This window comes from Helicoverpa armigera, chromosome 17, assembly GCF_030705265.1.
Source record: "Helicoverpa armigera isolate CAAS_96S chromosome 17, ASM3070526v1, whole genome shotgun sequence".
NCBI classification, from domain to species: Eukaryota; Metazoa; Arthropoda; class Insecta; order Lepidoptera; family Noctuidae; genus Helicoverpa; species Helicoverpa armigera.
In genome coordinates this window covers 64,996-78,274 of record NC_087136.1, presented here as the reverse complement: position 1 = coordinate 78,274, position 13,279 = coordinate 64,996, and the positions used below count along the sequence as shown (strand labels likewise).

The 13,279-nt window shown below is 43.6% G+C and overlaps 1 protein-coding gene across 1 annotated transcript; it reads right to left on the bottom strand.

Moving 5' to 3' along the window:
• Nucleotides 1-1,884: 1,884 nt before the first annotated feature.
• On the bottom strand, nucleotides 1,885-7,971 carry LOC135118012 (poly(U)-binding-splicing factor half pint). Its single transcript, XM_064038807.1, is given in 11 exon segments — nucleotides 1,885-2,175; nucleotides 2,250-2,463; nucleotides 2,533-2,676; nucleotides 2,678-2,735; nucleotides 2,737-3,186; nucleotides 3,390-3,530; nucleotides 3,597-3,800; nucleotides 3,994-4,213; nucleotides 4,276-4,332; nucleotides 4,836-5,025; nucleotides 7,786-7,971. Coding segments are annotated over 11 exon segments (1,797 nt in total). The 5' UTR covers nucleotides 7,795-7,971; the 3' UTR covers nucleotides 1,885-2,065.
• Between the last annotated feature and the right edge of the window lie 5,308 nt (nucleotides 7,972-13,279).

Genomic DNA, 13,279 nt, shown 5'->3' with positions numbered 1-13,279 from the left:
ATTTCTTTAACTAACTTCATCATAAGAAAAAAAATAAAATAAACAACCTTACAAAAATAAATGAAATCCCACCCAAAACAAAAATGTGAAAGACTGCCAAGTTCGATAATATGGGAATGCTTCGCCTATAAAAGAAGTGAGATCTGAATAAGTACCAAGTTCCATACACATACCTCAGTTAAAAATAGTTACTTTTTAATGATGTTACTTGGCAAGTTTTAATAGAAAATTAAATACTTGATTCATTGCGTTTAGTAGGTTTATAACAAGATGTATGAAAACTTGCCATGTAACATCATTAAAAAGTAACTATTTTTAACTGAGGTATGTGTATGGAACTTGGTACTTATTCAGATCTCACTTCTTTTATAGGCGAAGCATTCCCATATTATCGAACTTGGCAGTCTTTCACATTTTTGTTTTGGGTGGGTTTATAATGACGATTCTTAGCTAGTCATGTACACGCTGATGACGTATTGATTGACTAGCTAAGGGCAAAAGGTCATTTTTCAAAATTTATGGTGCCCCGGCTCACTCTTTGTACACCATTGTACAAAACTGGGAAACATATTTCAAACAGTTTTCAATGATCCAATTAATTTAATTTGGCTTTGTTTGGCTGTAAAACACAAAAATAAACACTTGAAATTGCAACACACCATAAAAACCGGCCAAGTTCGAGTCGGACTCGCGCACGTAGGGTTCCGTACCATCCAATAATCTAATCCACTAATATTATAAAGCTGAAGAGTTTGTTTGTTTGTTTGTTTGAACGCGCTAATCTCAGGAACTACTGGTCCGATTTGAAAATTTCTTTCAGTGTTAGGTAGCCCATTTATCGAGGAAGGCTATATGCTACTTTTTATCCCGGTACGGGAAGTAGTTCCCACGGGATGCGGGTGAAACTGCTGGCAGAAGCTAGTATTCTATATACATACATATAGGTATTTATGGATATCGAGCAAAAATTAGCAAAAAATCACGTTTGTTGTATGGGAGCCCCCCGAAATATTTATTTTATTCTCGTTTTTAGTATTTGTTGTTAATACGGCAACAGAAATACATCATCTGTGAAAATTTCATCTCTCTAACTATCACGGTTCATGAGATACAGCCTGGGACGGACGGACAGAGGAGCAAAAACAATAGGGTCCCGTTTTACCCTTTGGGTACGGAACCCTAAAACCATCATGGCGGTATGCATGTGGGCAGTTCGTCGTAAGCTGTCATCATGGTGACTTATTTCTTTGTCAAATTTATTTGTCATTTGACATATTTATTTGTCAAATCGATGGTTTACGGTATTTTTTTTTGACAAGTATCTAAATTGTCGAGATGCCATACTAAAAGTCAATAAAATTCATTGATAAATAGCAAATTATTACAAGAAAAGTACGCGTTTTAGCAATTTTTCTGTTTTTCCCAAATCCCTAGATTTTTCTGTACATTAGTGGGCCGGATTTGAAACATGTCCTTTCATCCTAATCGGAAACCGAGATTCCAAGATTTTCTTACATACAAGTGAAGTTTATCAGGAAACACACATAAAAATATCATAGGGTCGAATTGGGAACATCCTCCTTTTTCTGAAGTCGTACACGTAGCGTAATATATTCGCATACTCTAGACATCGAATTCTAGACCGGTGCACATAACAGTTTTTTTATGCTTTTTAGTGTTTTCTCACGGGCATGTATATTCGAACAAAGATGCTTTAGACTTGGAGGTAGGACCTATTTTGTATCATGGTGTCTTCCGAAATATGCTAGCAAAAACGTTGTACATTAATCATTATTAAAGTACAACGTTTATTTTTACGTTTGTTTTACGTTACAATATGAGAAAATCAGTCGTAGCTGTATCAGAGAAAAATAATCGTACAAATTAAATAACGAGCGATACTTTATTTTAAACTCGTATTATCACATCAGAACTTAAACTTAACCGAATCCGGATCGTAGTAACCTAAGCGAGGAGAGTCGGGAGCTCGGCGCCGACGCGGGAGGGGCGGGGCCGGGGGCGGGGCCTGGCGGGCCGGGGGCGGGGCCGGGCGGGCGGGGCGGGGCTAGCCCGACAGGTCGCCGTGGTCGAACAGGTCCTGGTCGTACAGCGCCGCGCGCACCGTGCGGCCGCCGAAGTAGCGCCCGTGCAGCGCGCTCGCCGCCGCGCTCGCCTCTGCAACACAAGCCGCTACAGTCCACTGCGCTACACAGCGCCACACACCGTCACACACTCCGCCACACACTCACCGTCCGGCTCGGCGAACTGCACGAAGATCTTGACGTCGGCGTGCACGGGGTCGTCGTCCTCGCTCTGGCGCTCGTTGTAGATGACGAGGCGCTCGACGCGGCCGTGCTTCGAGCACTCCTCCTGGATCTCGTGGTGCAGCACCTCGTCCACTTCCTCCGCCGACACCATGTTGCACAGCAGCACCGTGCGCGACGCTCGCCGCCGCATCAGCCGCTGCAAGCACAACACGCGAGTCAGCGCGAGGCACGGTGCAGGCGGGGCCGGCACTGGCGCCGCACTCACCTGCATGACGAGGTGCCGCGCCGACTGGCCGGAGATGGACAGCGACTCCTGCTGCTGCAGCGTGTCGGGCGAGGTGTCGAGCAGCTTGCGCTGCAGCGCCGCCTGCTGGCCGGCGCCGGGGTCGGCGGGCGGCGCGGCGGGCTCGCGCGCTGGCGGGCGGCGCACCACGCGGCGGCGGCAGCGGCGGCGGCCGGCAGCGCGGCCGGCAGCGGCAGCGCGGGCAGCGCCGCCAGCGCGGGCAGGGGCAGCGCCGGCAGGGGCAGCGCGGCGGGCAGGGGCAGGGCGGCGGCTAGCGAGGGCAGGGCGGCGGCCGGCGGGAGGCCGAGCGCGTTGAGCGTGGTGAGGCCGAGCGCGACGGCGTTGCTGGCCACGGCGTCCATGGCCTGGATCTTGGCGGTGGCGGCGGCGGCGGCGACGGCGGCGGCGGTGGGCATGGCGGAGGGCTGCGGCGGGCCGGCCAGCGCGTTGGGCGGGGTGATGGCTCGGCCGACGCGGAGGTACTGGCCGCCGAGGTCGAACAGGTTCATGGAGGCGATGGCCTCGAGCGCGGCCGCCAGCGTGGCGTACTCGATGAAGCCGTAGCCCTTGTGCTTGTGTGCCGAGGCGCCGTACGCCAGCTTGCAGTACGTGATGGGCCCGAACGCCTCGAACACGCTATATACAGAGGACACATTGCGACACTCGTGAATAACTTATTAAACTTCGTATCGACCGCACACAACATATTAGTGTTCAATGCTTCCCTCCCGAAACAGGCGACTGCGAGGCACGGTCTAACTCAACGGACTGCAAATGGAGGAAGTTTGACGTGCACGACTGTCATCAGTGTCGGAAGAGTATCTTAGAGGTATACGCACTTCTTGATGTCATCCTCGGTGAGCTCGGGGTGGATGGAGGCGACGTAGATGCGGTTGTACTGCTTGGCCTCCTCCTGGATCTCGTCGATGACGGCCTGCGCCTGCGGCATGTTGGACGGCCGCCCCACCACCTTGATGTTCCTGCGCACACACACACATACAGCGGCCGCACACACACACGCGGCGGCGCGTGTGCACACGGGTTACCTGCCGCCCAGCATGACGCCGTTCATCTGCTCGAGGCTGAGCTGCGCGGCCTCGGGGATCTCGTACTCCACGAAGGCGAAGCCCTTGTGCTTCTGCGTCACCGGGTCCCACGACATGTTGATGGACTTGATCGGCCCGAACGGCAGGAACGCTTGGCGAATCGTGTCCTCCTTCAACTCAAATGATATGGAGCCCACATATACTCTGATGAAAAACGTAACACATTAATACTGTGAAAACAAGCAGTGGAATATTTCTTAAATATACGATAAGTCAGATCTTTTCAGCTTGAGGAATCACAGGCTCGACCTGCTCATGGCGGGAACCTCAACGGTATCGCTGTCATCACAGTGTTCGCGTGTGTGTGCACGTGTGTGCGGTGTGCATGTGTGGGTACCTGCACATGAGTGCGAGTGCCTGCTGGCGCTGCACCTGCGTCCGCTGCGACGCCATCTGCTGCTGCTGGTGCGCCAGCGTCTGCTTCATCAGCACCATCTTGATGCTCTGCTCCATCGCGTACTTCTTGGCCCGCGCCACCGCCTCCGCCTGCTCCGCCGACACGCGCGGCAGCGACCCGCCCAGGATGGCCGGCAGCGTCGAGCACTTCGCGCCCGGACCTGCAACCGCCAGCGTCATCATCCGGCCCGGGCGGACTCCGCGCCCGCCCGCCCGCACTCACCTGTGAACACATCGCCGACCTGCTGCAAGTCGTAGATCGGCGCCGAATGGAAACCACCTGTGAAAGCGAACTTCGATCAGTCAGTGTCTATTGCGTACAATGGGCAAACAAGTAGTGGACGCAGACACACGCCTCGCACACATCGCTGACACTCGACGTGCCGGCGGCCGGCCCCTCGTCCGCGGCGCCGCCCGCGACTCTCGCGCTCGCACTCTCTCTCACTCGCGGGCGGCGGCGCGGGCGCGGGCGGCCGGCGGCACGCGGCCCGGGCACAAGGGGTACAATGCGGTATAATGAAGTAGGTACATTGTGAGACCGGCGAGGAGCAGCCGGCGCCGCTGCCGCAGCCGCCGCGTCACCGGCACGCCTAAGCGTATAGCAAAAACCTAACTTATATCTAGCCTGAAACAGAAAGCAGAAACACTGATCACTGAGGACGGTTTCGAAACGAGAGAACGAAAGTGAGGAATGTTTGGCGGCGAGGCGAGCCGGTGCGGCGGAACTCCCGCCCTGCGGCCCTCGACTGCGCCACCTTCCGCGGCGACCTCTGCGACACTCACCGGGCACGGCGCCGGGCAGGCTGGCGGCGGGCAGGCCGGCGGGCAAGCCGGCGGGCAGGCCGGCGGACAGGCCGGCGGGCAGGCCGGCGGGCAGGGCCGGCTGCGGCGGCAGGCCGGCGGGCGCGGCCGGCGGCGCCATAGCGCCCGGCGGCAGCGGCGGCTGCAGCGCTGCCGGCGAGCCGCCCTGCAACTGTGCCACTTCACCACTTAGCATCTAAATATATTACTTGCGGCCCGACAGACAACGTCAACGTCACACCACGGGATTTACCTTAGGTAGTATACCATAACAAAAGACAGGTCAAAAACTCAATTTTGAACTGCTTTACTTTGCTCTTACTTTTTTTTATACACATGTATGTTATGTCCTTGCCTATGCCTTGTCCTATGCATTATTTATAAAACGGACAGAAAAATCACTTTCACACAATCAGTTTTTTGTATGGGAGCCTCCAAAATTTTTATTTAATTCTAGTCTTTAGTATTTGTTGTTATAGTGGCAACAAAAATATGTACATAATTTGTGAAAATTTCAGCTCTCTAAGTCTAACGGTTCATGAGATACAGCTTGGTGACAGACAGATGGACGGACGGACGGACAGAGGAGCGAAAACAATAGGGTCCCGTTTTACCTTTTGGGTACGGAACCCTAAAAAGACATCTGAACAACTGGCAGTTTCGTAGTGCAGTCAAAGAATACTAATAGACTCCCGATCTCATTCACAGTCACCATAAGTTACAAGACATTTTAACTTACGAAAATACAGTAAGTCTTTCACCCATGCTTCATATTAAATGTATCTTAGTATCTATTTTTTTTATTAAAAATACTCTGTCACTTAATTTTGTTTGTAACTAGCTTCTGCCCGCGACTTAGTCCGTGTTAAATTCGGTCCTGTTTAGAGTTAACCACAAATGCTGATCAAAAGCGATCATAATCACATGACTTCTACTCTACAGCATTAGCATATGAACAGATCGAATATATAATATATACGTATTGACACAATATAGGTATCTTCTTCTTCTTAGCGTTTATCCCGTATAAGTTATCAGGTATAAGTTTGTTGAATACAGTCACATATTACAACTGCAATTGCTTGAATAGTACCTATATCTTTTCTTAGTTCATTTTCTTGTAGTTGTATTTTAATGTTGTGTGTGGTTAATCAATTAATGTCAAATTGTTCATACTACAACTGAGTATTCATTAGTTCTCCATACATCATGAACATTCTAGAAACTTCTTTATAGGCATTGCATGTATTATTGGTATTACCATTTAGTACTTTGATTTATAAATTATCACAAAATATTATCATTTTGCATGCCTAAATTGAGTTAGAATGTATAAGGATCGCCAATTGCATTTTTGTAACATCTATATTTATATTGTATCTACATTCCGTTGCAAATTAACTATTATTCTATTCTATTCTATTCAAAGAGGTTCTGTACCCCCTAAAATATGTATTTATAACATCCTAGTTTTCAGTATTTGTTATAATAGTAGCAACAGAAATACATATCTGTAAAATGTTCAGCTGTCTCGCTATTATGGTTCATGAGATACAGCATGGTGACAGTTGGATGGACAGTGAAGTACAGACCCTTAGAAATAGGATCCCATTTTACCCTTTGGGTACAGAACCTTATAAAAGAGGTTCATCAAAACCAGAGCATGAAACCTATTAATTAAGTCCAAACAATTTTAATAAGTCATTTCTATAAAACAAAGATATGTTGTAAAATTTTTGTTTTAAAATGAATTATATTTTATGTTATATTTTTAATATGACTTTTCTTAACTTTTGAATGCAAAAACTAGGGGATTTTTGAGGCAGAAGTCCTTCATAATTAATCCAAATCATGAAGCTGATTATTTAAGTGGTTAATTATTTAGTTTATTTTAAGTTAAATGGCCATAACAATAAAAAAATAATAATTAAATAGGTGCCTGCATTCTATTGTAATATTAGTATTTACGTTATGAAACTCAAAGTCTGTATTTTTTTTTTGTAATCATTAGTGTGTAACAGAATGTTTGTTTCCTAAATAAATATGTTTGTATTACTTTGCCCAAAACGTCACGGCAATATGTTTACGGTCAATTTGATTATTTGAATAATTATTATCAAATTGCACTCTCATATGACCGGGCATTATGTATACTGCCCATTTTATCACTTGGTCCATAGCATATAGATTAAATAAACAAATGCATGGCATACAATGGATTGTTTTAAAAGAAAAATTGTTACAAATAACAACCAAATAACAAGAAAAGGCAGCATTGTAGCATTCACAAGTAAGGTCTGACTGTTTTATTTGATCACTTGAGAAATGACTAGTGAACATGTGTAGCACTAATAACTGCAGAATGTTGAAATTTGTCTCAGTGGGTTTGACATAAACCAACTAAATAGAATGAAAGCACATGCTGCCACAACTTGTGAACCGATCAGGTAAAATCTTATATAATGAGAACATGCTAGATTATAATGAAATGTTAACTTCCCCCTACTGTCCACCCTAGCTTCTATTAGATTCAAGCATCAACACAATATAGAATGTTCAAATTAAACCCTGTAATTTCAGATTCACGTACATAGGTTAAGTAGTTATAATATAATGCAAGTATTTAAACTACATGTTCAGTGACATTTCATTTTGCATGGCACTATATCAATCCTTGCCTTATGAGTATTTTCTTCTTAATGTGAAAAGTACGCACAAATGACCTGTAAATAAACTCATGAACAGTTCGGACACACGATGGCATCATTAGGCAGATATAATATCTAGTAAGGCCAATCTTATGCTTACTTAAGTACTACAATGATTTAATGGTTGCAATTTGCTTCTTACAGATTAGGTTAACTATTTTCAGGACGTACAACGAGTCCTGTTTCTGACATACGCAATTACGACAGAAACAGTAAATACGTACCAATTCCATATTTGATTTTTCTGCGCCTAAAAGCGAATAACAAACTAGACACCTATAAACCTATTAACTGTATAACACAAGTACTTTTCTTGAAAATCCCACACAAACCACACGCACGCTAAAACTTGTGAAAATAACGCTTGGTTGGTCGGTCGCTTGCTTGGCGTCTGAACCGTAAGTATGAAGACCGAAATGACATTGACATAAATCATAACTGACATAATATTAAGCGACACGATATCATAATGTCCCGCAGTGTTGCCACTCACACCATACTTAGCATAGCTGCATAGAGGTATATAATCTGTAGATATGCCAGAAAAAAACTGTAGAAAACTAAACGTATCAAATTGTTTCATTTTTTATTAAATGATGGTAATAATTGGAATATATTTTAGGAGGGAATTAAAAACTAGAAAAAAAAAATAATTAAAACATTGCTTTACATAACACGAGTACCTACTTATTTGTATATTTAATTGCTTAGTTTGTAATAACAACAATTTGTAAATGTTTGCACGCCGAATGGCAAAATATGGCAGAACTTGTTTATTTTATAACACCATTTACTTGGTACCCATATTTGCAAAATAAATATATCTTTATATCTCACACGATCGAACCAAATGTGATATTCCGTACGAAAAAAACTCTATGTTTGTTAGCCCAACTGTCCCAGAAGATATTTATAAAATTATTATGAGTTTAAAAAATACTAACAGTACTGGGTATGATGATATATCAACAAAAATTATAAAACATGTTGCCATTAAACTGTCCTATATTCTTAGTTACATAATCAACTTAAGTATCACGACCGGTATTTTCCCAGAAAAACTTAAACTGACACTAATAAAACCTTTGTTTAAGAAAAATGATAGGAATGACATGAGCTGCTATCGCCCGATAGCTCTTGTGCCTATCATCTCAAAAATTTTTGAAAAGGTTATCTATGATAGAATTAATAATTATTTCGAGAGCAAAAATTTATTTTGTAATGAGCAGATTGGTTTTCGTAAGAAGAAAACGATCGACATGGCAATTTACAATTTTCTCAATACTGTATTAACAAACATGGACACATCTAAACAAGCATGTGCACTATTCATGGATCTCACAAAAGCGTTTGACTATGTCGACCATGAGATACTGCTAAAAAAATTATACGCTTATGGTGTGAGAGGAAACATGTATGACCTGATTAAATCTTATTTAAGTAATCGAAGTCAAATAACTCAGATAAGTAGAATATGCCCGATTGCTAAACGAGTAATAAGTCACTCTTCATCATGTAGAACAGTTAGATCAGGCGTTCCACAGGGAAGCGTGCTAGGTCCCCTTTTGTTTATCATATACGTCAATGACCTGCCCAAAGTTACTAAACATAATACGGTTCTGTTTGCTGATGATAGCACAATACTTTTTACAGGAAGTAACAAATCTGATATGGAAACCGAAATAAACTCTACTCTGAAGAATGTTATAAACTGGCTGACATCAAATAATCTACACATTAATCTAAGCAAAACTAATTTAATGACATTCAGAAGTAGACTGAATAAAATATCAGGTATGAACATAATTTACCAAAACCACAAGGTTCAAGAGGTTGATGTCGCAAAATTTTTAGGCTTAAACATTGATAATACATTAAATTATAAACAGCATCTTGAATCACTCTGCACCAAACTGAACACTTATTCATATGCATTGTTTATGCTTAGACGAACAGCCAGCATGTCAACCCTTCTTACTGCTTATCATGGCTATGTTGCATCTCTTTTAAGGTATTGTGTTATTTTTTGGGGTAATTCTACCGATAACGAAAATGTATTCAGAGCTCAGAAAAAGTGTGTGCGAGCCATAGCGAAAATAGCGCAGACGGACAGCTGCAAACCATTTTTTATAAAATATAGAATCCTTACACTACCCTGTATATACATACTTGAAGTTGTAATGTTTGTTAAGAAAAATATGCACTATTTTAGTAAATTAAAAAGTAAAAGGCATAATTGTCATATAAGTCTACCACAAAACAAAACAGCGCTACTCAATAAAAGTATCTTTTGCATGGCACCTCGGATCTATAACCATTTGCCAAGATCTGTTCTCGAAACCTCACAGATCAACATGTTTAAGAGGAAAGTTAAAACATTGTTATTGTCAAAGGCGTATTATAGCGTAAGAGAATTTTTAGAAGATAAATTATTATAGAATTAGATTAATAATTAGAACTATATGATTTCCCTTTTTCCTGTTTTTTGTTTTGTTTAATAGTTTAATTTTGCAAGCCTTATATTGGTAGGATATGGTCAACGCTCTTTTTTTGTAAAATAAAATAAGATCTACATGTATGTACCCATATTCGCAAAATAAATAAATTTGAATTTGAATTTGAATTTGAATTTGAATTTGAATTTGAATTATATTTATCTCATTTTGCGAGGATGTGATGTGTGGGGAGGCCTGCGGGCGACAGACTAGGGGCGTCTGTCGTCCGATCAGAAACAGGCCTCGAGACGGTGGCGTTATGTTGCGCGCCCCTCTCTTAGCGGAGTTTACTGTGGCCGCAGGGTGACGAGACCCGCCGTCGAATATCTGGAACCGGGCCAACATCTGTCGGGGGGTGCGGAAGACTGCTTTGGCGATACCCGTGCCCGTGCCCGTGTTACAAATGTTCGTTGGAGGCAACACTGGGTGGGTTTTTAGCCGGTAAGAGTCCGGCAAACTCACACACGACACTCCATGAGGACTTTCCCTCTTTTGTGGGAAACGAACAAATTATTTATTTGCTATATTTTTGAATAGGAAAAAGTATCAACTAAGTTTTCTACACAAGTAGGTATAAAATAAAAATTATTCTTTATACATGTTTACTGTTGAACAACTTCATACATGAAACCAATATTTAGGTACTTGTTGTCAGGTCGTCATATCGAAAAGTTAATATCAAAACACACACATTGACACTCCCTGGTACGACTATGAGGGTTTCGTTAGAACAAAAGATGTTTGGGCGGGCAACTACAAGCCATTTCGAGACAAATTTCATTCAAAACGCGGTAATCACAATAATGACCTTGAGGCAAAGTTTACCTGCCCTGTACACACCGGGTGGGTGGGCGGGGCATTTTTTGACGTTTCATAAAAGATATCGAAACAAAAATGGTGTCAAAAGAAGCGTCTCGGCGAGTGCTATCTAATGGTATATAATTATAGATAAATATAGAACAAAATTTTAGAGTTATGGTCTAAAAACTGTTTTTTTTATTAAGTTACAAAACTTCATACAGAATACGAATAACTTGCCGGAAATGAAGCGTAAAAGTCGCACTCTGAAAGCCCAAACAAGCAGGAAGCACAAATTAAATTATATCTCAAATTAATTTTCATAATAAAATGTAAGTTTTATGAAACTGAAGCTTTCAAAAGACAGGTGTAAGCCATTATAACTTTTAATTAATTAACATTCAAATTCCTGCGGCAGTCTAACATTCTAAGCAACAATAGTAGGAAATCTAAAACCAGATTTTCTGAAGTCTACGCCGCTGAAACCAAAACTCATAAATCCTAACAATATTTTCTGTAATCGAAATATCTGTAACCTATCTATGTGCAACAAAAATTTTCAATATCCTAACTTTGTACAACCTAACTTTGTAAAATCCAACTTTCAGCAACCCAACATAATGGAACCAAACTTTGAGCAACATAACGAAACGAACCTAACGTTGAGCAACCCAACGTAGCGAAATCGAACTTTGAGTACCTAACCTAAACTATTGAAACCTAGCTTTGAGCAACCCAACATAGCGAAACCGAACATTGGGTAACCTCACCTAGTGAAACTTAGCTTTGAGCAACCCAAAATAGTGAAACCCAGTTTTGAGCAATCTAACGTAGCGAAACCTAACATTAAGCAACCCAACGTAGCGAAACCTAACTTAAAGCAACATAACATATGGAAACCTAACTTTGAGCAAACTAACGAAGCGAAACCTAACCTAGTAAAACCTAGCTTTGAGCAACCCAACATAGTAAAAAATAATTTTGAGCAGCCTAACGTAGAGAAACCTAACATTGAGCAACCCAACGTAGCGAAACCTAACTTTAAGCAACATAACATATGGAAACCTAACTTTGAGCAAACTAACGAAACGAAACATAACCTAGTAAAACCTAGCTTTGAGCAACCCAACATAGTAAAAAATAACTTTGAGCAACCTAACGTAGCGAAACCTGACATTGAGCAACCTAACGTAACAAAACCTAACTTTGAGTAACAAACCTGGTAAAAACTACCTTTGAGCAACCCAACACACTGAAACCTAGCATTAAGCAACCTAACGAATCGAAACTTAACTTTGAGTAACCTAACCTTTTTTTTTTTGGGAGGGGGAAATCCTCATGGACTTCCTCCGCCTGGGGAGAGGCGGAGGGGTATGCCGGACTCCTACCGGTTAAAACCCCCTTGTGTCCTCCTTGCACGTGTGCGCAGGGCCGCGGGAATCCAGATTCTTCCGCAGCCCCGCACTAGTGCTGGCCCTCGCACGGTCCTCGTCTCTTGCACGTAGGTAGTGAGGTGTTCGCCTGCCCCGTGCATCGCCTCAGGGGCACGCGCTGACACACGCGCGTGCCACCGCCTCGGGTTCACTGAGTAGGGGCGGGAACTTCTCCAAGTCCCTCGCCCTTGAACCCATTCATGGGGGGTGGAAGAGAGCGTTGTCCGCCCTTCTCCTGCGCCCGGTGCGCCTTCTGCGACCGGGAAAGGGAGTCAAATCTCCTTCTCCCGTTCCGCAGATTCCAGTAAAACCAAACTTTGGGTAACCCAACAAAATGAAACCTAAATTTTGAGGAAAGTAACGTTGACAAGATTTTTGTTTTTTTTTTTTAGTTACATCCCATTGCTACCTTTGAGCAAACCAACGTAGTGAACCTAACTTTAAGTTCCCCAATAAAGGTTAGGTTACTCAAAGTTAAGTTTCGATTCGTTAGGTTGCTTAATGCTAGGTTTCAGTGTGTTGGATTGCTCAATGCTAGGTTTTACTAGGTTTGTTACTCAAAGTTAGGTTTTGTTACGTTGGGTTGCTCAATGTTAGGTTAGGTTAGGTTAGGTTAGGTTAGGTTAGGTTAGGTTAGGTTAGGTTAGGTTAGGTTAGGTTAGGTTAGGTTGGGGTGCCTGTCAGAAAACCTCCCCGTGTGCTCGGCAGCTGCTGGTCCCTGTGGACACGTCCTAAGGGAAGAGCAGTCACCGGGCCGGTGCACCCTGGGCACGGACAATAATCTCTTCGCGGGGGGTGGGATAGAGGAGATTGTTGTCCGTGGCTAATTTCGACAGGAGCGGAGGAGTCGCTCGAGGGCTATCTGCACTCTGCAGCAGCAGAGTGCACGACTAGGCGAGGTGGGTAGATCGCGGGCCGTTGTACAGTCCGCGGTCTACGGGTCTCCGCGGCGTGCTCGTCGTGGTGACCGAGGTGGAAGGCCGCAGGTTGCT